Source organism: Alosa pseudoharengus, unplaced genomic scaffold, assembly GCF_046254945.1.
Source record: "Alosa pseudoharengus isolate Yale_2024_CS ecotype anadromous, Long Island Sound unplaced genomic scaffold, YU_APseudo_1.1 YU_APseudo_1.1_scf_4, whole genome shotgun sequence".
NCBI classification, from domain to species: domain Eukaryota; kingdom Metazoa; phylum Chordata; class Actinopteri; order Clupeiformes; family Clupeidae; genus Alosa; species Alosa pseudoharengus.
Window position 1 is genome coordinate 20,428,111 of NW_027468774.1, and position 19,819 is coordinate 20,447,929.

Consider the following 19,819-nt stretch of genomic DNA (forward strand, 5'->3'; position numbering starts at 1 on the left):
GGATATGTAACCGGAGGGTTGCCGGTTCGAACCCCGACCAGTAGGCGCGGCTGAAGTGCCCTTGAGCAAGGCACCTAACCCCTCACTGCTCCCCGAGCGCCGCTGTTGTTGCAGGCAGCTCACTGCGCCGGGATTAGTGTGTGCTTCACCTCACTGTGTGTTCACTGTGTGCTGAGTGTGTTTCACTAATTCACGGATTGGGATAGATGCAGAGACCAAATTTCCCTCACGGGATCAAAAGAGTATATATACTTATATATATATATAAAAGAGCAAAAACATAAAATGAGTTTTTGTGCTGAAAACTGCACCAATTCCAAATCACGATGGTTAGAGAATGTTAAATATGTTCAATATCCCTAACGGAATGCATGTCTTCGCCAAAAATGACAAAATACGATGTTATATTAATGATGCAAATGAACGGCAAACATTGAAATGTAGTCTGAAATGAGATGTTATTATCACTGAGACAACAGGGGTATACAAAAAAATCAGATTCTAGCTTACAGCAGCCGACTATTTAGGTTAATATTATAATGTTGTGGACGGCCACCAAGCGTCTTCTGCCCCACGGCTGCGCGCGTATCTAGTTTTGTTGGTAAACGGGAAACCTGTGTATACTCACATGTGGGCATGTGCTGCAATAGCCACAACAAACAGATCAATAAATCAATCTTAATCACTACATTCAAAATACTAATTTTTAATAATCGACTACTTTATATATCAGTATACTTTCAGAAATAGCTATTGAAAGACAACAAGGAAAAAAAAAAGATAAATCCTGTGCACATACCTAGCACACCTCAAAATACATTTGAGGTGTGCTAGGTGCTCAGATGCTGGGGCTGGACTTGGTGTGACAGGGTGCGAGGCAAGGCAGGAGTTGTGAAACTGTCCCTGTACAGAGAAGTGTAGGCCCCGTATGGCACCGCCACAGAGCGGCGTGGCAGCCGAGGGTAACACGAAGTGGTGGACGGGGCTTTATGGCCAGGCATGTGGCTGTAGGCAGAGCTCTTGGTCAGTCCTTCAGGGAGTGGTTTGGCCTGGCCTGAGTATGACGAGTTCAGTTCAAAGCTTGGAGGGGTGTGGGGTCAGAGTGCAGGAGCAGAGTGAGTGAGTGAGTGAAAGAGAGAGAGAGAGAGAGGGAGAAAAAGAGTGTAAGTCAGTGGTCAATGTTAAGGTCCATTAGCTTTTCAGCTTTATTACCATACTATCCATTTACATAGTTTGTAGGCCATTGGAGGGTAGCACTTCTTCCTCTTTTACCAGAAGGGTGCTTTTCTACAGCCCCATATATCTGCCCTGTCCAGAGCACTTCCTTCTCCTCAGAAGCAAACAGGGGAGGCTCCACACAGTCTCTTAACACTAATTATTTGGACCGAGGTCAGCAATCTCCCGTCACAATTACTGAGGAGTGCAACTGTGTAGGGTAAGTATGCACGCGTGCATGTGTGTGTGTTTGTTTGCGTATCTGTGTGTGTTGTGGTAAGTGTATATGATGCTAATGAAGGCTTTTGTGCATGTGTCTTTGTGACAGCTAGCTTATCAATGATGTGCTTGTTCAAGAGGTAATTTGTGTATGATCTGGCCTGCATTTCTACAAGATAAAAATCATCTGCCTGTTCTTTCCATGGACCACCCAAATCTTCAACCAAGATTTTGAACACATTTCAATAACCTCTTACATTAAACAAAAACACTGTAGCAAACTCTACCATAAAATAAAATGATATGCAAGGCAAGACATATTAACCATTCAAACATCAATCTCTGCATTCATATTGGAAGGTGCCTAAATGTAGAACTACACTGTTAGGTGTCTGACACATTCAATCTTCTATTCAAGTGTTGCCCTCTGGTGGTCATCTACATTCTACATTCTCACTACATTCCAACCGCACTGATGGAACCATACCTGTTAAAGTGCCTGTAATCTCTGTGAGTGGTGCTGAGTACTGGACCTGGAGGGGGCACGGTCTGATCTGCAGCAAGCTTTCCATACAAGGCCTGGAGAAATATTCAGAAAGGGGAAATAGTTCCTAACTGCAAAAGTGCAGTAATTAGACAAACCTATGCAAGTCATGTATATAATGGAATTTGGAATTTTGTGTCATCATTGAAAATAAATAAACAAATAAAGACATGTTTGGTGTGGTTTTGGCTGTGATGAACTCTGCCAGAGCACCAGTGATGGGAGATGATCAGATTGCTGCCTCACCAGTAACTCATAGCAGGGTGCTGTAGAGGGGCTGATGCGTGCTGGCTGACCCCTGTAGTGGTCCCGTGTTTCACTGGTTGGGCTGGGAAGCACCCGTAAGGCCCAGCAATCCTTAATCTACAAGTAATAATAAAAACATATCACAGACATGAGACAGCGTACACAAAACAAACAAATTAGTATACAAATTATTATTAATGATCTTGAAAGAAACCTAAAGTGAGGACAAAACAGGTTTCATCACATATGTCCTCATACATGACTCATCTCTAATGTTTACCTATACTCTGTCATGATCCAGCCTGATTTAAAAGAATCATCGTTCCGTATCTACAGGGTTAAGTAGACCACCTTAAAGAGATGGATTCATGTATAACCACTGACCTGAAGTTCACTAGTACACACTACACAGTCTGAATACAGTTTTCTCCTACATTACAGGGGTAATTCTTTACCATCGTCTCCTTACCCTCCGGTTTAAATCAGTCATTGTGTGAGTCTTCCAGTGTGGTGGAGCCAAGGGGTACTTAACGTCAGCCAGTGGTCCAGTCAGTGGCTTCCTGCTGTGATCCATATGTGAGGTGGATGTGAAGTTGGAGGCCGCAGGGATGCAAGGCCTGTAGTCAAGTGAGAGAGGCGGTGGGCCCTTTGGGAGAAAAAGGCAGGATTTTATAACAACCTTTATGACCTTGGAGTTGGCTCATTTCTGCTCTTCGGCTATCTGCAGCAGGTGAATCATGGTAAAGAAATGCAATACCGGTACTCAACTTGTTTTCACAGCAGTGCTATACACATGTCATAGTAGTCTAGGCCTCCTGAAGCCTAAAACAAAACTTACCATTACACAATTTCAATGGCAAAAAAAGTACAAAATTATGACTTTTTTGTTGCCATTGAAATTGAAATTATGCAGAATGTGCTCTGTAGGACAGAGGACAACTGAGGCCCAATTCAAACTCTTCTGCGGTCCACCCAAACATTTATTCACAACTCGAGACGAGACTGAGATAAAGTATTTCCTTATCATTTATTTAATGGCAATTGAACAATTACGCATACATCGTGATGCAACTAAGCATATTACAACCACCACTCCATTATAAGACACTTAGTGTAGCGTTACCAACAATCCATCAATGACAACCCCATTAAATATGTTTCGGATCAGTTTGAAGAATACGCTTATTTCATTTAATTTCAATATATCTAGCTACTTTTGAATTTGAGCTATTTAATCATGAACTTTTTCAGTATTTCAACCTTAATTACAAAATGTAAAATAATGTAGGCTAGCTACCTCTGCGACACCTGCAACACATTGACGGCGCGCGCACTTTTGGAGACAGAACACAGGCCTACCTTCAATCTGCTGCTACTTTTATGGAAAGGTGGAGGGTGAACAAATTTGTGGCCGATTCCAGTACTGGTGAGTTCTGCGCTTTGTATCCGTCGGTCGTAAGTCTTCATGTTGAAACGATTCCTTTAACGTTAGCCAACTTATCAGTGTGTTTCCCTAGCCCACTTTCTTTCTACCTAGCTCTAGCTCTACCTACCTACCTAGGCTACACCACCACCACCACCGATGCTGTAAGCAGAGTCTGTTCATCATTTTCATAATTTGTTCCAAAAAAGCAAGCGGACACTGACACTAACAATAACTGTACGCTAACTATATGGCTTAGTACGCTACTTCTAGCTTGACAAAAACATTAGAGAGATGAATTAATTCGTGCGTGTTGTCTGTCTCGTTATCACCATAGAAACGCCTTCAGGAATGACAACAGAACCTGCTTGCGCTTGCGCCTTCTGTCAGTCTACGCTAAGATTATTGCGCTCTAGAATCTTTGGTCTACAGTGCAATTTCAATGAGAATTTCGAACAAGTAAAATTCCTTCTTTCTATGTAGGCCTAAGCTAGTTGAAATTCCCTTTTAAAAGAATAGTTGGAGTAAATAACTAATGTTGGCAAATAACGACAACGTGTTATGTTACATTATCTATTATAGACTCCCTTTAATTAGATTGTGTAGGGCATGCCTAGGCTAGATAAAACACCAGCAACATTTTTTCTTCTTTATCTGTAGGTTACTTGGGTGGGCATAACCTTACGAAACAAGAAGCCTACTACTTTAACTCCATCGGATGGACCGCACCCGTCCATCTGTAAATTAGCCAAGTGGGTTGACAACAAGTAGGCTAGAGAAAACCCCAAATAGGCTAAACCCTAAAGCGCACGTCACTGTTGTCGTTGTCGTCGGCTACTGCGCATGGTAATGTCACCCCACCCATGTCCTATTGATGGTGATGGGGCTCCCTGTTTTGACAGTGCACGTGAGGGTCATTCATGGATAACAACGTTGAGGAAAATGGTAACATACTTTTCAACCCAAATAGCGTTACACTAAATGTGAATTTTCTTGATTGTTCTAAAGGTAGTCAATAACTCGATGGCAGTTGTCTTCGTGTGGTACCCTACAGACTTTAAAGTTAGGCTTCCTAACAGAGCAGTGTGTTTTCTACCTTGAGTTTTTAACCATTCACTTTGATGGTTTGAAAACTGTTTTGAAACCCACGGTATCCTTAAATATATAGACATAGGCCTAGTAGCTCAATAAAATGTAATGTTGATGTATATAGTTAGGCTACATTGGAAAAGAAAATGCTATAACACTATTATTTTGGAGTTGTTGTTCCATAAAGGTCTGTCATGCTGTTCTAGAAAAGCCCAGTGAGATAGGGCCTCAACTTGGTTTTAAATGTGTGTGCATAAAATGTGTTTTACAGACTAATACATTATGTCCTTTACACAGGCTGATCCAGAGCTATGCCTTGAGATGGGAGGTTATGATGCAGACTCTTTTGTTGATCCTCCAGACCCAGAGCTGATTTGTACTATATGTCAGGGTGTTCTTAGATGTCCAGTGCGGGCACCTTGCCATCACATCTTCTGCAAAAAATGCATATTACAGTGGCTGAAAAGGTGCTCTTTCATACTGTTATCCAAGTAAACTTTGCCCTTTGTAAACCATGTTAACTTGGTTTAAAACATTTGGATGTTGCTTTTTTTCAGGCAGGAGACATGTCCTTGTTGTCGAAAGCCAATTAATCATAACTTAATATTAGTTATGTACAAATTGAGCAGGTCAATTGGCCGTATGAAGATTAAGGTAAGTCACTGTATAAGAAAATTATGCTGTAGGCTGCTGGAGTAATACAAATAAAAGTGTCTTTGACAGCACTGATCAGAACACCACCACAGATTTGATCCGTCCCCTCACCCTCTTCCTGCTCCCATTCCTGCAGTGCAAGAATGAGATCCGTGGCTGCCGTGCCACTTTTCCACTGGCCGAGCAATACTGCCACAGCCTGGGCTGCGTGTTTGAGCTGGTGGGGTGCCCGTACCGTGGGTGCCGCGCCCAACTGCTTCGCCGTGACCTGGAGACCCACGCGCGCCACTGCGAGCACTGGAGCCAGCCCTGCCACATGGGATGTGGAGCTCTGCTGAGCCAGGGCACGCGGGCACAGCACAACTGCTACCAGCAGCTACGGCTGCAGCATGAGGCACAGCGGCAGAGCCACCGCGCCGTCGCCGTTGCACTCCAGAGGAAGATGCGGCGCATGCAGAAGGCCATGGCCAGCATGAAGGAGCAGATCGCCTTGATCTGTGAGAGCCTGGAGGTGATGGATGAGCAGGAGGGAGAGGATGAGGGCAGCAACAGTGAAAGAGACAACATTAGGTGCTTCTGAAGAATGTTTTTACCCCTCTTGCTCTGTGGACTAGAAAAGCAATGGACTGATTTGTCATGTTGCACATGACAAAGTGTAAAGCACATGTAAAGTGTACCGAACACAATGAAATTCTTATGTGTGCTTCTCCACAGGCTAGACAGTTAATATTAATAGTGCAATACTGCAATAGAATGAAAAACAAAATGGATATAAAAATTGTGTGTGTGTGTGTGGGGGGGGTATATAACAGAGAGCAATTATAGAAGTGTATAACTGAGTGTGTTGTATATTGAACAGTCTAATGGCATTGGAATGGAAATTTAGAATAACAGTAAGTAAGTACGCTATGCCACAGAAATAGTAGATATTTGTCATGTATGTCATACAGAGATAGTGCTGTGACAAAAGTCTCACTGCTGTTACAACAAAAATACAATAAAGAAATATTTGAATTAAGCCCACTGTAAGCCCATCTTTAAACGCAGACAGACATCAGGCAAACATTGCTATTTACACTGCATGTAAGTCATTATTTTAAACCCATAGCCTACTCATACAAGAAATTACAGATCTAGTTTCTGTATGAACACCATCAGAGTACCACATCCATGGGGAACAAACGAAACATCGCGATAGTTCTGGCTTAATAAATCTTACCGGAACCTACGTCAAGCCTTCTTCTTCCTGCTAACAGAAATCACGTAAGTGGTGCATTCGTGTCTTTGGAAAAATCTGTTTATTATCTTGGTAATCATAGCATCTAGAATCGTAAACTTGCGAGTTATATGTACGTGTAACTTTAACATTAATATTGCTTGTGATATTTAAGCGTTGTTCATCACAGAAACTTTTATAAAGCCATTATAGCTGATGGTCATTGATAAATGGCGGCAGTCACTACTTCTCATTACTTCCAACGTTATACTGGCTCTCTATACACAGCGTACGGATAATATATTGACGCTATGCGTTTGTATATATGTTATTGTGCATGTATAGTTCGGTTTATGTGATTTGGGTTACCGCATTACCATTTGGTGTACCTTAACGTTCCCGCTAACAGGAAATTAGCGTGTGTTAGCTAACGTTCGTGTTCCCAGGCATTGGAAACCCACGTTGTTCTGATAGTTGCCTTGTGACCGGAGTTCTGTTGGTCAGATGTATGAATGTTTGTATTATAGTGTTTGTGTTTTTTCTATTGTAGCAAATGGCGGACGACGCCGGTGGTAGAGGAGGTTTTCGCGGAGGTTTCGGCACCGGGGGCCGAGGTCGTGGCCGTGGACGCGGCAGGGGCCGCGGACGTGGTCGTGGGGCCAGGGGTGGCAAGTCCGAGGACAAGGAGGTACCTTAACTTCACATTTTGTTCTGAGGAAAATGGCTGCGTTAAAGCCTTCAATTAAAAGTGCCATGGACACTGACTATACATCACTAGTATGAGGAGAACTGATGATCAGACTATCTGGCTTGATTTTCTGTCTGCAGTGGGTGCCCGTGACCAAGCTTGGTCGCCTTGTTAAGGACATGAAAATCAAGTCCCTGGAGGAGATATACCTGTACTCCCTCCCCATCAAAGAGTCGGAAATCATTGATTTCTTCCTGGGCACTGCACTTAAGGATGAGGTTCTGAAGATCATGCCTGTGCAGAAGCAGACGCGGGCTGGACAGCGCACCAGGTTCAAGGTGAGCTGGTGTCTGCAGAAAAGCCCATTGTGTGTTTGCTTATGAAATGTAGATTAGTATCAATCCAGATGGGAGTAATTATGGAGTAAGTGTAAATAAGAGAATTTATTGTAATGTATATTTACTGATTGTCAAAGATGTTTGGACATGTGATCAGTTGTAATTATTTTTTTAGGCTTTTGTTGCCATTGGTGACTACAATGGACATGTTGGCCTGGGAGTGAAGTGCTCCAAGGAGGTGGCAACTGCCATTCGTGGTGCCATCATCTTGGCCAAGCTGTCCATCGTCCCTGTGAGGAGAGGCTACTGGGGTAACAAAATCGGAAAGCCCCATACTGTGCCCTGCAAGGTGAGATGCATTGTATTGGCTGTTGTAGCATTGCCTTTTGATTCTTGACTCAATGACTTGACTCCATTCGATTTCTCCTGTTGTGGAATTTGTGATTTTGAACGCTGTCGGCTGTTTCTTGACCCTCTTGTTCTCTTGTGTGTTTCAGGTTACTGGCCGCTGTGGCTCAGTACTTGTGCGTCTGATTCCTGCCCCCCGTGGTACTGGCATCGTGTCTGCTCCCGTTCCCAAGAAGCTTCTCATGATGGCGGGTATTGATGACTGCTACACCTCCGCTAGAGGCTGCACTGCCACCCTGGGCAACTTTGGTGAGTTTGCTACCTTTGTTTGCTGGTAGGGTAGCTATTGCCTACAGAACTAAATGATGGACCTCTCCCTCTCTGGTTTGGCAGTGTCTTTCTGTGGTGCTAGCCGAGTTTCAAGGGAGACAGAGCAATGAATGCCCTAATGCACGGCAGGGATACCATATCTGGTTTTCCTGTTCCTGAAGTGCACTTCAACAGTCTTTTTTTTAATTGAGATTAATGACTTCTTGGTGGTGTAAAACATTCATTTGAGGTATTGACTGTGCTCCCTCCCTGTAGCCAAGGCAACATTTGATGCCATTTCCAAGACCTACAGCTACCTGACCCCTGACCTCTGGAAGGAGACCGTGTTTACAAAGTCTCCATATCAGGTGAGTTATTGAATTGGTTGAAGTAAAGCTGTTAATGGTATTTGTATGTAAGATTTGAAAATAACTTTTGTCAATGGTCCTGACTTGTTCAATATTTCCCCTCTAGGAATTCACGGATCATCTGGCAAAGACCCACTCAAGGGTTGCTGTACAGAAGGCTCTCCAGGCAGCCACATAAAGTTTTGTACAACAGATGAAGTAAAATGTTGAATCCATTTTTGTCTTTTGTAATTTCTCAAGTTCAAAGGATTTTGGGGTTTGCGCTGGGTGGATAAGTACTGTGGATGGTGTCATGTATTTATTGATCTACCTCATTGGTGAATCCTTGCATTAAGTGGCAGACTATAAATGTTCTAAACTAGAGGTTCTCCACCTTTTTGGGACTAACGGTGCCTACACACAGTTGTGTTGCGTCACCACATGCCAGTGGGTGTGTAGCTATGCAAATGCCTTTAAGTACAAGCATAATTTGCAATTGCAAACCTTGGTCTAAACCAGTGGTTCTCAAACTGGGGGTCGGCAAAAATATTAGTGAGTTTGCGGAATGATTTGCAGTCTGGATTAGACATTTTTGTAAAGGTTTTTAGTCAAAGGCTGCCATTGATGTAATGCCTTTGATGTTGACAGCCTACCTACGAGAAGACAGTTTCTGTTTCTGCTTCCAATGCCAATCTCGCAACATTTCAAAACCAAATTCTGCCGGTTAGACAGAAGGGGGGTTGTAAGACTTGGCCCATGGGGGGTCGGCAGACAAAAAGTTTAAGAACCACTGGTCTAAACTGAAGCATGCCTTTACCCTGTGCAGCATTATATAAAGTTATCAAGAGCAGGAACTGGTAAATGTAATGAAGACCCAAAAATATTGTAAGTATACCTTTCTGACTAGATACAGCTGGTCAGTGTGGTAAGAATGTTGGTAATTACACTGGGATCACATTTGTGGGAGAACTGATCTCATTTCTTATGTGTCGATTCAGAGTAGTGATGGGTCTAGAACAGAAGTGGCTAAACTACATGACTAAACCCAGTGTGATGGTACCAGTCAGTCATTTTCCCATAACATTTTTTAAGCCACTGACTAGTTGGAAGGGCACTTGTACCACTAGTTTGGGAATACTGTAATATTTCAGGGCTTGGTGATGCATTTCAAAATTCGGACAAGGTGGAGAGCACCAGGTACCTGTTCAAATGTTAACGGCCCCCAACCAGGGTGGAGACTAGTTTATGGGCCTCATTAAAAGCATGGTCTGCAGACCAGTACAGTACAAAATGTGATTTCTGGTAGCCTGACGAGCCAGACCTACATTGCTAAGGTGCATCTAGATTTCTCAGGTAATTTAAGTACATACCAAAACGTTATGAAGTGGTCCTAATTTGTAAAAGGCCCACAGTGAGAGTAAAACCTCCCTTACAATTTGTCAAGTCGGGGTTCCCTTTTGTTGTGGTTGAGGAGGTAATTAAGGACAATTTAAGTATATCTTTATATTTTAAAGTGTTAATTCATTAAGGGCAAGGGCAAAACCAAAAAAGGGTAATTCTCAAGAAGGCTTTTCTCCTTCATTGACCATAATTTAAGCATATTTCTACTTAAAACCCTTCTATAATTCGTTTTAAGGCCAAAAGTAAGGCATTTATAAAGGTGACCATGAATGGGTTTTATTTCATAGTGGTAGATATTCCATATTCGCAAGACGGGCTTTCTTCTGCATCTTTAAACAGACACTTGACAGTTTTCCAATAAATTTATTTATCTTACAGTTACATACACACGGGGTCGCCACAGAAAATAGATGAAGTGTTAAGTTTGAGCCCTCAGGCTTTTTGTTGCTGCTCGAGCATCCTTTGCTTCTGCTTCATCAGACACCTGCGGCTATTCGCGTGAGCTCCCAAATCTGCATCTGCACCATAAAGAAAGTATATACACATGTGAAGGCCGAGGCGTGTGATGTTATCTTCATATACAACACTCGTGTCCTACTGACTTATGTACATCAATGCAACGGGGAGAGAAAATACATACATCGAGAGTTGAAGGCCTTGGCAACTTCATTGAACTGCTGCAGGTCGTTGTGGCAGTTCTCCACGTAGCTGTGGCCCTCCCGCTGCTGGCATGCACGAAGGCGCTCCTGCATTATTTTCAGGATCTCCTGGTCAACCTTACTGAATGTCAAAAGGTAAACCAAACAGTCCTGTTAGAATTGAAGTTTCCGTCATATTAAGATCGACGATAACGGTGTGAGGTAACGTTAGAGCTGAATAAAAGAATAGTCACTTACTAATCTCTCCTCCACTGCATCTCCGCCTCATAGTAACACAGATAGTCGCCCTCGACACATTCAGTCAAATCTGGTACACGTCGGAAGTTCTGGTGATAGTAGTAGTACTTGTTCTGACCCCGAACGCCATCAATGATTTCTAAAAAAAAAAACGGGACGGTCAAGGAGAAAACAGACTTAGCTTTGCAGGAAGACAGCGATAGTTAGGGCTTGACAACAGCTAGCAACACTGATGGTTAGCAATCATGCACCTCGTCTAGCAATCAAACATTTCTAGCCTGGTCGCCGTTGAAGGCTCAACATTGTCAGTGACACTAAAACAAAAGGGCTGCGACAACCAAGACCTGACATGTTATCATAAGCAACACTGATTCTCAGACAGGTAACTACTCACAGGTGATTGCTAGCTTTCGTTCACCTTAGCTAACCTATCTGCTAGCTGGCTAACGTTACCTCTAAATTTGGTGACCGGATAGTCCACGGAATAATAAAACAGTTTGGAGGCAATCAGAGCTGGATTCGGGAGGGCGGTCTCCTTCTCGGGAACCGGAGTCCGTTTGGGAGGCTCTGGGTATGCATCTTTCTCGTATTCCTGCGGCATTTCTTACAAGAAAACTCCACTCATTTACTTCGACCTCAACACTCCTAACCCCTTCAATGTGCGCTTGCGTAGAGTAAACAATATGGACGACCATGAGACGTAAAGGTCACCGCACATTATGAATAGAGCACATTTTTTCTTCTTACATATTCTAAACATACGAAATTGAGTGGAACATATTCATAACTTGTGCTTAAATTCATATCAAACGAATAATTGGAAATGTTTAAGCAAAAAGTTCAAAGGTTAAAGGTCTCTGTTTTAAAAGTAGTGATCTGATTTTCCTCCACTAGATGGCTCTCAAGTCAAGTCAAGTCGGCTTTATTGTCAATTTCTTTACATGCACTGGTCATACAAATAATAGAAATTTCGTTTTTTACTTTCCCATGCAGACATAGACATACTTTAAAGACATTAAAGTGCGAGACTGAAATATAGAACATATATCAAAATATAGAAATATAGAACATATATCAAAAAAATAGAGATAGTTGTGTTGTATATTTACATAGTCCTAGCGTAACCTTCTGACAGAGTAGTAGTAGCAGCAGCATTGTGGCAGAGTGATAAATAACTTTGATAACATTTACATGAAGTTTAAACTTGTGCTTGTGTGTACTGTATATTTACATTGATATGCAGTCATTTCAAGTATATCAGGCTTGATATGAAGCAGCAACACGTTAGGCTGCGCAGTCACAGTGCAGTTCCACAGGGCGGTCCTGGGGGGGTGTTGGGGGGGGGGTTCCATAATGCAGGACCTTCCTAGATCACTAGAACGGATTTAAAGCCTACCACAACGCAGCCACACACTTTACATTAAATGCCTATGGACTTCATATTCTAAAAAATATCAAAAAAAGAAGTACATTAGTTCATAGTAAATTACATTGAACTGAACCATTTTATATATTTATTTAAAGGCATACATTATAAATTATAGAAAAATCTAAATAATTATTTATTAATTTATAGTTATTGTTATGGAGTTGTATGTCTATAGCAGACACAATTCTTTGTCAAAGTGACTTAAGTTATAATAATATATAATATCAGGTTCACTGTGAGACATAGTCTATAGCCTGTATAGTGCAATTCACAATCAATGTAGTTTCAAAACACTTTATAGAGCCCAAGGCCTAAATCCCCTGGAGCAAGCACAGAAGTGATTTCAGATGTCAGAGGTAGAAAGATGTCAATAAAATAAATTATAGACACAAAAAACTTTACTCGAGTGTCTCATCCTTGACTACCAGTGACAAATGTTTTTTTATTTAAGGTTTTGTTTTATCCTGTGTGAAATCATATAGCCAGATTTCCTCAGAGGGGCTGTAGTCAGCTTCACTGAACCTAAAGATCTTTGCAGAGTAGCACCCCCTTTCCCCTCCCCAAATTTAGCACCATCATAACTTGGCACTGAAGGTGGTTTGAAAAGTAAAACCGCTCCTTGGCTGTGCCAACCACCAGATTAAGTGCATATCGTCTTAGGTATGACTCTCAGTTCTGCACTTGCTCCTGTCTCTTTGCACCTCAGCCGGGAAAGCGTGCACAACTATGGTTAGTCGTTCTCCTGACTTTTCTTCTCCTTCCTTTCCTAGAGTCACTCAGATATACCATTATCAACTCTGAAAGGTTTAGTATATTGGAATATGTGTGTGATGTTTGTCCTTTTATTACTCCTTAAAGAGACAATCTAATAATATTGATTCCCTGACAGGGGGACTTCTGATTTGACAGTTGTTACGGTCTGTGCATGTGTGTACCTCGTGGCATGGAGTCTTGTGAACCTGTCGATTCGTTTCTCTAGTATAGAGTCAACAAGTAAAGAGGAAACCGCACATTTTGTGTGAATAAACATACTTGGTCAAGATTATTAAATAGGTTGAATGTGATTATGCTTAAGGGAATGCTAAAAACATAACCTAAAACTAATAACGGAAGCTCAGCCAGTAAAAGATTTGTATTCTAAAAATGTTGCCATAATTATCTTCTTTACCTTCTTTACTTTCTTTTAAGCTGTATTTCAAACTAGAGGGACATAGCACACCTATGTTCCTATTATTATGTTGACCCCTAATAAATATAATAATTTAAAATAACTGTTAAGGTGAGAATCTCACTTTCTGCATATATGAACAAAATAAAATGACTTCATTTTGACACTATACACTATACTAGAGTTACACCATGGCCTTGCTGAAAGGGAGGCTATATAATTGCTCAGGTGTGTCTCTGTGTGTATGTCAGGTGATGGATGGATAAATACAATGAATATTTATCATCTGATTTGTTTTGTTTATAATAGTCTCATCGTAAATTCCATGCCCCTCGTCATGGGCACATGGGCTTCCTGCCCCGTAAGCGCAGCCATAAGCACAGGGGGAAGGTGCGCACCTGGCCTAAGGATGACCCCAGCAAACCTGTGCACCTCACCGCCTTCATGGGTTACAAGGCTGGCATGACCCATACTCTGAGAGAGATGCACCGCACAGCCATGAGTACGTAAAATGCATTCCTAATGAGAACCCATACCCAGTCATGCTATTGAATCATTGTTCCATTTAATGTAATATGAATGAAGATGGTCTCTAAACAGAAATTCATATTCGCAGCCAGTCAACAGGTGCGGGCTGGTAGCAGAAATGTATGAATGAAGATTCAAGGATTAACCACCACATTACTTTTTTATTGTTAGCTCAGTCACTTAATGCGATGTGCAGTGGCTAATACTTGATCTTCATAGAAGGAGATGGATTGGCACATTTTGCTCCATCAATTCAATATAATCATCAATATCAATATGTCATTGTTTACACCTAAATCACGTGGTTTGACAGAACTAATTCAATGGAAATTCTGGGAGTGGAACGCCACTGGCAGGTCAAGAATGACTTTGTCATGTGCTGTTTGGGTATCTTCTTCCTTCTCTTAGAGCAGTCCAAGCGTGAGGAGGTGGAGGCGGTCACCATCATTGAGACACCCCCCATCGTGGTCGTGGGAATCGTTGGATATATCAGCACCATCAGGGGCCTGCGCAACTTCAAGACAGTCTTCGCTGAGCATATGAGTGATGAATGCCGACGCAAATTCTACAAAAACTGGTGTGTTTGTCCGTCATAGCAAAATTCAGTTTTATATTCAGTGTGCGTTGGTGGGATATTTTTATGTCATCTTTGATCATTTAAAGCAGTTAAGTGCAAATTGTATAATGATCTGGTTTAAAGCTAGCCAAATGTTTAATTTAATTTAGACTGAATCCATTATTCTTCTTTTCACATGTTATTTATTCACTATTCTTAAAGTCTCATTGTGTTGTTTTTATTCACTTATTATTCACGAATCTTCTTGTCAATATTAAGTATATATGATCCCGTGAGGGAAATTTGGTCTCTGCATTTATCCCAATCCGTGAATTAGTGAAACACACTCAGCACACAGTGTACACACAGTGAGGTGAAGCACACACTAATCCCGGCGCAGTGAGCTGCCTGCATCCACAGCGGGTTAGGTGCCTTGCTCAAGGGCACTTCAGCCGTGCCTACTGGTCAGGGTTCGAACAGGCAACCCTCCGGTTACAAGTCCGAAGCGCTAACCAGTAGGCCACGGCTGCCCCCATTAAGTTTAAATATTAAGTCCTTTTCATACCACTGAACCTCCTTTAGGTACAAGAGCAAGAAGAAGGCCTTCACAAAATACAGCAAAAAATGGCAAGATGAGGTGGGCAAGAAGCAGCTGGAGAAGGACTTTGACGCCATGAAGAAATACTGCTCCGTCATCCGCGTCGTAGTGCACACCCAGGTACAGTGGGCCCAACTGCTTGTATTGGATAGAATCCCTATTTCACCACATATCTTTAGATCTACAGGTCATCAGCTGAGAAGGTCCAGGTGCATTTCTGACAGAAATATTGAATCAAATACTTATTTTATTAAATTAATTTCATTTTAAAGCATTGGTTTAGATAATAAACTATGATTAGTTTCATGACCCTTGGTATTTAGTCTCTCCTGTGCCTGCTCTATCCAGTTGACCTTATTCAAGTCTGCTCGGAAATGGTAAAAACAGGACGTTTTGGCCTTCATGGGTACCTGCATGGTTGAATCCTCCTTAGGGGCTTCTCAGGTGCTCCAATGAGCTGTTTATGTGGACAGCTGCCATATAGTCCTTCTTGTTCCACTGACATGTGTCAGAAAGATTACAACTCATGTCGCCTCCCTCTCAGCACCCCTCCCCCTCCCCACGCCCCACCCAAACTCGTCTAGCTCAATGGTGTGAATGGGGATGGGATATCGTATGGCAGTTTAAAAATACATTTTCTTAGGAGACTCTGGCAAGTCCTCCGGCAAAGGTCTCCAGAGAGCCATTACACTTCAGATAGGATGGGACAGGGAAATGTTCATTAGAGTTCAACTTCTGTTGGGTCTTAAGTAAGTAGTATAAGTATACTTTTTTGATCCCGTGAGGGAAATTTGGTCTCTGCATTTTACCCAATCGGTGAATTAGTGAAACACAAACAGCACACAGTGAACACACAGTGAGGTGAAGCACACACTAATCCCAGCGCAGTGAGCTGCCTGCTACAATGGCGGCGCTCGGGGAGCAGTGAGGGGTTAGGTGCCTTGCTCAAGGGCACTTCAGCCGCGGCCCACTGGTCGGGGCTCGAACCGGCAACCCTCCGGTTACAAGTCCAGAGTGCTAAACAGTGGGCCACGGCTGGGTCTTATAGGCATATAACCCAATAGGCATGAAGTAGACCCAGTAGACTGTCTACAAAGTGACTGCAACAGTCTGTCTTTTATGACAGTTTTGGCACTTTGTTGTTTGAATTTTAACAATGTTTGGATTCTGCCTTATTGTTTAAGGGAAATGTCTAATGTGTAGATACCCAAACTTTCCAGCTTTACTGAACTATCTGTTGTGCTGCTTCTCTTAGTTTCTGAGAATAAAATGTGGGAACAATTTAAATATCGAGCACACGATTTTAATTAAAATTAGAGCACAATTTCTTAAAATTAGCACACAATTTAGTAAAGAGAGCACATGACTTAGTTAAATGAGCACACGGTCACTTGATATACAAAACAACTCTTGCAATGACGCCCCCTTTGCTCTGTAGTATTTCCGGGTGTGTGTGTGTGTAAATGTCTAGGCCAGGGTTTGTAGGCAGGAGGACTTCATATCAGATTTCTATATCATAACAAAGCAGAGCTAGAAGTAGCAAGAGTGTTTGCAAGTATTAGGATTATTTTCTGAAGACCAGGCAGGGATTTCTTTCAGTCCAAAGCAGAAGCACCATTGTCATATGCATGCGCTTTAGCATGCGTCAAATGTGTATGCACTTACCTGAAATGTTTGTAATAGATGTCTATGTGTCTGTTCGTATTTGTGTAAGTTTACACTCTCCATTGTGCACCTCAACATATTTTATTCATATATGTGTACACACAGTATATGTATATGTATGTGTGTGTGTGTGTGTGTGTGTGTGTGTGTGTGTGTGTGTGTGTGTGTGTGTGTGTGTATGCGCGCGCGCAGATGCGTTTGCTACCTCTTAGGCAGAAAAAAGCCCACCTGATGGAGGTGCAGCTGAATGGAGGCACCATAGCGGAGAAGGTAGACTGGGCGATAGAGAGGCTGGAGCAATCTGTTCCTGTGGCTTCTGTCTTCAGTCAAAACGAGTTGATTGATGTCCTTGGTGTTACCAAGGGTCACGGTTTCAAAGGTAGGCTGGGTTGGGAAACTGTTTCACTTGATGTTGTGACAGATAACAACACACAATGTGTATTTAGGCATTAACGGCAAACCCATTCAATTGCCTATTTGTCACTACCATTAAGTAAATAGTTGACATAGTTAGTAAATCTATAGATCAACATAATATGTTGCACAGTAGCTATAGGTTCTGGTACAGTAAAATTTCATCCTGCATGTGGTGTGTATTGTATAGTAGATAGATAGATACTTTATTGATCCCCAGGGGAAATTCAAGGTCTCAGTAGCATACAGACAACACACACACATTCACTAACAGCAGAAAAAGTAATTAAAAGTATATAATATAAGAACACAACTAAGCAATAAGGACAGTAGAAGATAAAGAATATACTAAATGTACTAAAATACAAATTATACTAACTAACGCTTAATCTAAATCAATTCTAAAATCAGTATCCACATTGTGGTGATTAATCAATCAAGAGGCGCTTGCAATGACTGAGCCTGTGATGGTGTATATATATAAGTATATATACTCTTTTGATCCCGTGAGGGAAATTTGGTCTCTGCATTTATCCCAATCCGTGAATTAGTGAAACACACTCAGCACACAATGAGGTGAAGCACACACTAATCCCGGCGCAGTGGACTGCCTGCAACAACAGCGGCGCTCGGGGAGCAGTGAGGGGTTAGGTGCCTTACTCAAGGGCACTTCAGCCGTGCCTACTGGTCGTGGTTCGAACCGGCAACTCTCCGGTTACAAGTCCGAAGTGCAAACCAGTAGGCCACGGCTGCCCCCGCAACTGTTCTGTTGCAAGAACAGGGCACTACTCTGCAAAAACAGTTTCTTCAAATGTTTTGACAATAGAATCTCCATAATCTAGGCCAGTACTGGACCAGACAAAAAAACAACATTATACTATGTACTTTCAAACTGTCAACAACACTGGAATGTGCAAAATAAGTGTTATGAATCGTCCTGTGAATGTCCATATGAGAACTGTATGGTGTGGTTGGGATGCCCCCATTTCCTCATTCCTCCCTGGTCAGGTGTGACGAGCCGCTGGCACACCAAGAAGCTCCCCAGGAAGACTCACAAAGGTCTCCGTAAGGTGGCATGTATCGGCGCCTGGCATCCCGCCCGCGTGTCCTACACTATCGCCCGCGCCGGCCAGAAAGGATACAACCACCGCACAGAGCTCAACAAGAAGGTGGGACTGACCAGTGCAGCTTCATGTGTCTGAGTTAAGATGACTGTGAGGCTGGTGAGGGTAATCTCTGTGAGTGATCAACTCAAATCAACGTGTTTATCGCGTTCCTGTGCTGTAGATATACCGTATTGGAAAAGGGGTCCATGTTCAGGATGGCAAAGTGATCCGCAACAACGCCTCCACAAATTATGACACCACTCAGAAGACCATCACCCCAATGGTATTGAAACAAACTGCATACTGGTATTGGACACAGCATTATACAGTACACTTTCTCAATGTCCTTTAGCAAACAGAAAAAGAAAACAGAACAAATTACTCTGTAAATCTTTGTTATGATTTAAAGGCCTTCAGAGAAGCAAAAACAATGGCTTCACAGACAGCTCTCACTCCTTTCCCAACTCTCTCTCTGCTTGTCTCACCTAGGGTGGATTCCCACACTACGGAGAAGTCAACAATGATTTCTTGATGCTGAAAGGCTGTGTGGTTGGCACCAAAAAACGTGTCCTTACTCTCAGAAAGGTATGAGGTGTATATTTATTATTCAAAATATGAGATTATTAAATAACAAAATAACATGCAATACTAATAAAAGATTGTGTATATATAAAAATGTCTCAGACAAATGACCTAATTAGACAATTGTTGGTTGTGGACCAGCTATAATATAGCTTTTGAAAATCTGGCTGTGTAGCGTTTGAGTGACTGGGCCATTCCTGTCTGTCCTGTCGTTTCCTCAGTCTCTCCTTGTGCACACATCACGTAAGGCTAAGGAAGAAATCGAGCTCAAGTTCATTGACACCACGTCCAAGTTTGGCTTTGGACGCTTCCAGACTGCACAGGAGAAGAGAGCGTTCATGGTAAGAGAAACACAGCATCTTTGTCCAGTGGGGTCAGCATTGTTTCATAAGTCTCACAGGATCCACAGCAACAGTGTCCATTCATCTCCTCTCTTCCCACTCTCCCACAGGGTCCACTGAAGAAAGATGCCCTGAAGAAACAACCAGAAACGAAGACTGATGAGCTGGACTGAGAATACAGTACAAAGGAAATGTCTGACCAGAAGAACAAAATACATCAAATAAAAACAACAATAAATATTGTATTTACCAAACAATTGCTGTTTCACGGTTATCAGTTAGGGAATAGTGATTGAACTACATTATTATCTTGAACATTATGCACTAGTTACTAGTTTTATCTACCAATTATTTCTGCTAGTTTTATCTCCCTATCTCCCAATTCATTTTGATGGCATATTGCAATCCTGTTCTGATACCCTACAGGAATTTAAGAACAGCTTAAATATATACTACCAAGTTTCAGTATTTTTAGTGCAAGTCCGTTGCCTTTTAGCTA

General features: G+C 42.2%; 5 protein-coding genes across 6 annotated transcripts; 3 read left to right on the forward strand and 2 right to left on the reverse strand.

Annotated features, from left to right (window-relative positions):
• Positions 1-830: 830 nt before the first annotated feature.
• Positions 831-3,993, reverse strand: saxo3 (stabilizer of axonemal microtubules 3). Its single transcript, XM_076266640.1, has 5 exons — positions 3,584-3,993; positions 2,694-2,870; positions 2,225-2,341; positions 1,922-2,013; positions 831-1,080 (listed from the first exon to the last, which is right to left on the reverse strand). The coding sequence occupies exons 1-5, from the start codon at positions 3,689-3,691 to the stop codon at positions 831-833; spliced, it is 744 nt and encodes a 247-aa protein (XP_076122755.1). The 5' UTR covers positions 3,692-3,993.
• On the forward strand, positions 3,431-6,117 carry LOC143103042 (RING finger protein 151-like). 2 transcript variants are annotated; one of them, XM_076266834.1, is made up of 4 exons: positions 3,431-3,650; positions 5,034-5,203; positions 5,294-5,390; positions 5,527-6,117. In XM_076266834.1, exons 2-4 carry the CDS (start codon positions 5,058-5,060, stop codon positions 5,968-5,970), a joined length of 687 nt encoding a protein of 228 aa, XP_076122949.1. In that variant the 5' UTR covers positions 3,431-3,650; positions 5,034-5,057; the 3' UTR covers positions 5,971-6,117. The 2 variants fall into 2 exon arrangements, with proteins under 2 accessions (XP_076122949.1, XP_076122948.1); XM_076266833.1 differs by lacking the exon at positions 3,431-3,650 and adding an exon at positions 4,488-4,592.
• A 448-nt stretch (positions 6,118-6,565) lies between these two features.
• On the forward strand, positions 6,566-8,872 carry rps2 (ribosomal protein S2). The gene is made up of 7 exons (XM_076265250.1): positions 6,566-6,653; positions 7,157-7,294; positions 7,435-7,632; positions 7,808-7,981; positions 8,130-8,289; positions 8,566-8,657; positions 8,764-8,872. Exons 2-7 carry the CDS (start codon positions 7,160-7,162, stop codon positions 8,833-8,835), a joined length of 831 nt encoding a protein of 276 aa, XP_076121365.1. The 5' UTR covers positions 6,566-6,653; positions 7,157-7,159; the 3' UTR covers positions 8,836-8,872.
• A 1,512-nt stretch (positions 8,873-10,384) lies between these two features.
• Positions 10,385-11,604, reverse strand: ndufb10 (NADH:ubiquinone oxidoreductase subunit B10). The gene is made up of 4 exons (XM_076265255.1): positions 11,387-11,604; positions 10,934-11,072; positions 10,678-10,817; positions 10,385-10,555 (listed from the first exon to the last, which is right to left on the reverse strand). Exons 1-4 carry the CDS (start codon positions 11,532-11,534, stop codon positions 10,470-10,472), a joined length of 513 nt encoding a protein of 170 aa, XP_076121370.1. The 5' UTR covers positions 11,535-11,604; the 3' UTR covers positions 10,385-10,469.
• A 1,464-nt stretch (positions 11,605-13,068) lies between these two features.
• On the forward strand, positions 13,069-19,535 carry LOC143101940 (large ribosomal subunit protein uL3-like). The gene is made up of 10 exons (XM_076265246.1): positions 13,069-13,091; positions 13,840-14,032; positions 14,467-14,635; positions 15,197-15,332; positions 17,070-17,256; positions 18,300-18,460; positions 18,579-18,680; positions 18,887-18,982; positions 19,201-19,320; positions 19,431-19,535. Exons 1-10 carry the CDS (start codon positions 13,089-13,091, stop codon positions 19,491-19,493), a joined length of 1,230 nt encoding a protein of 409 aa, XP_076121361.1. The 5' UTR covers positions 13,069-13,088; the 3' UTR covers positions 19,494-19,535.
• Positions 19,536-19,819: the final 284 nt, after the last annotated feature.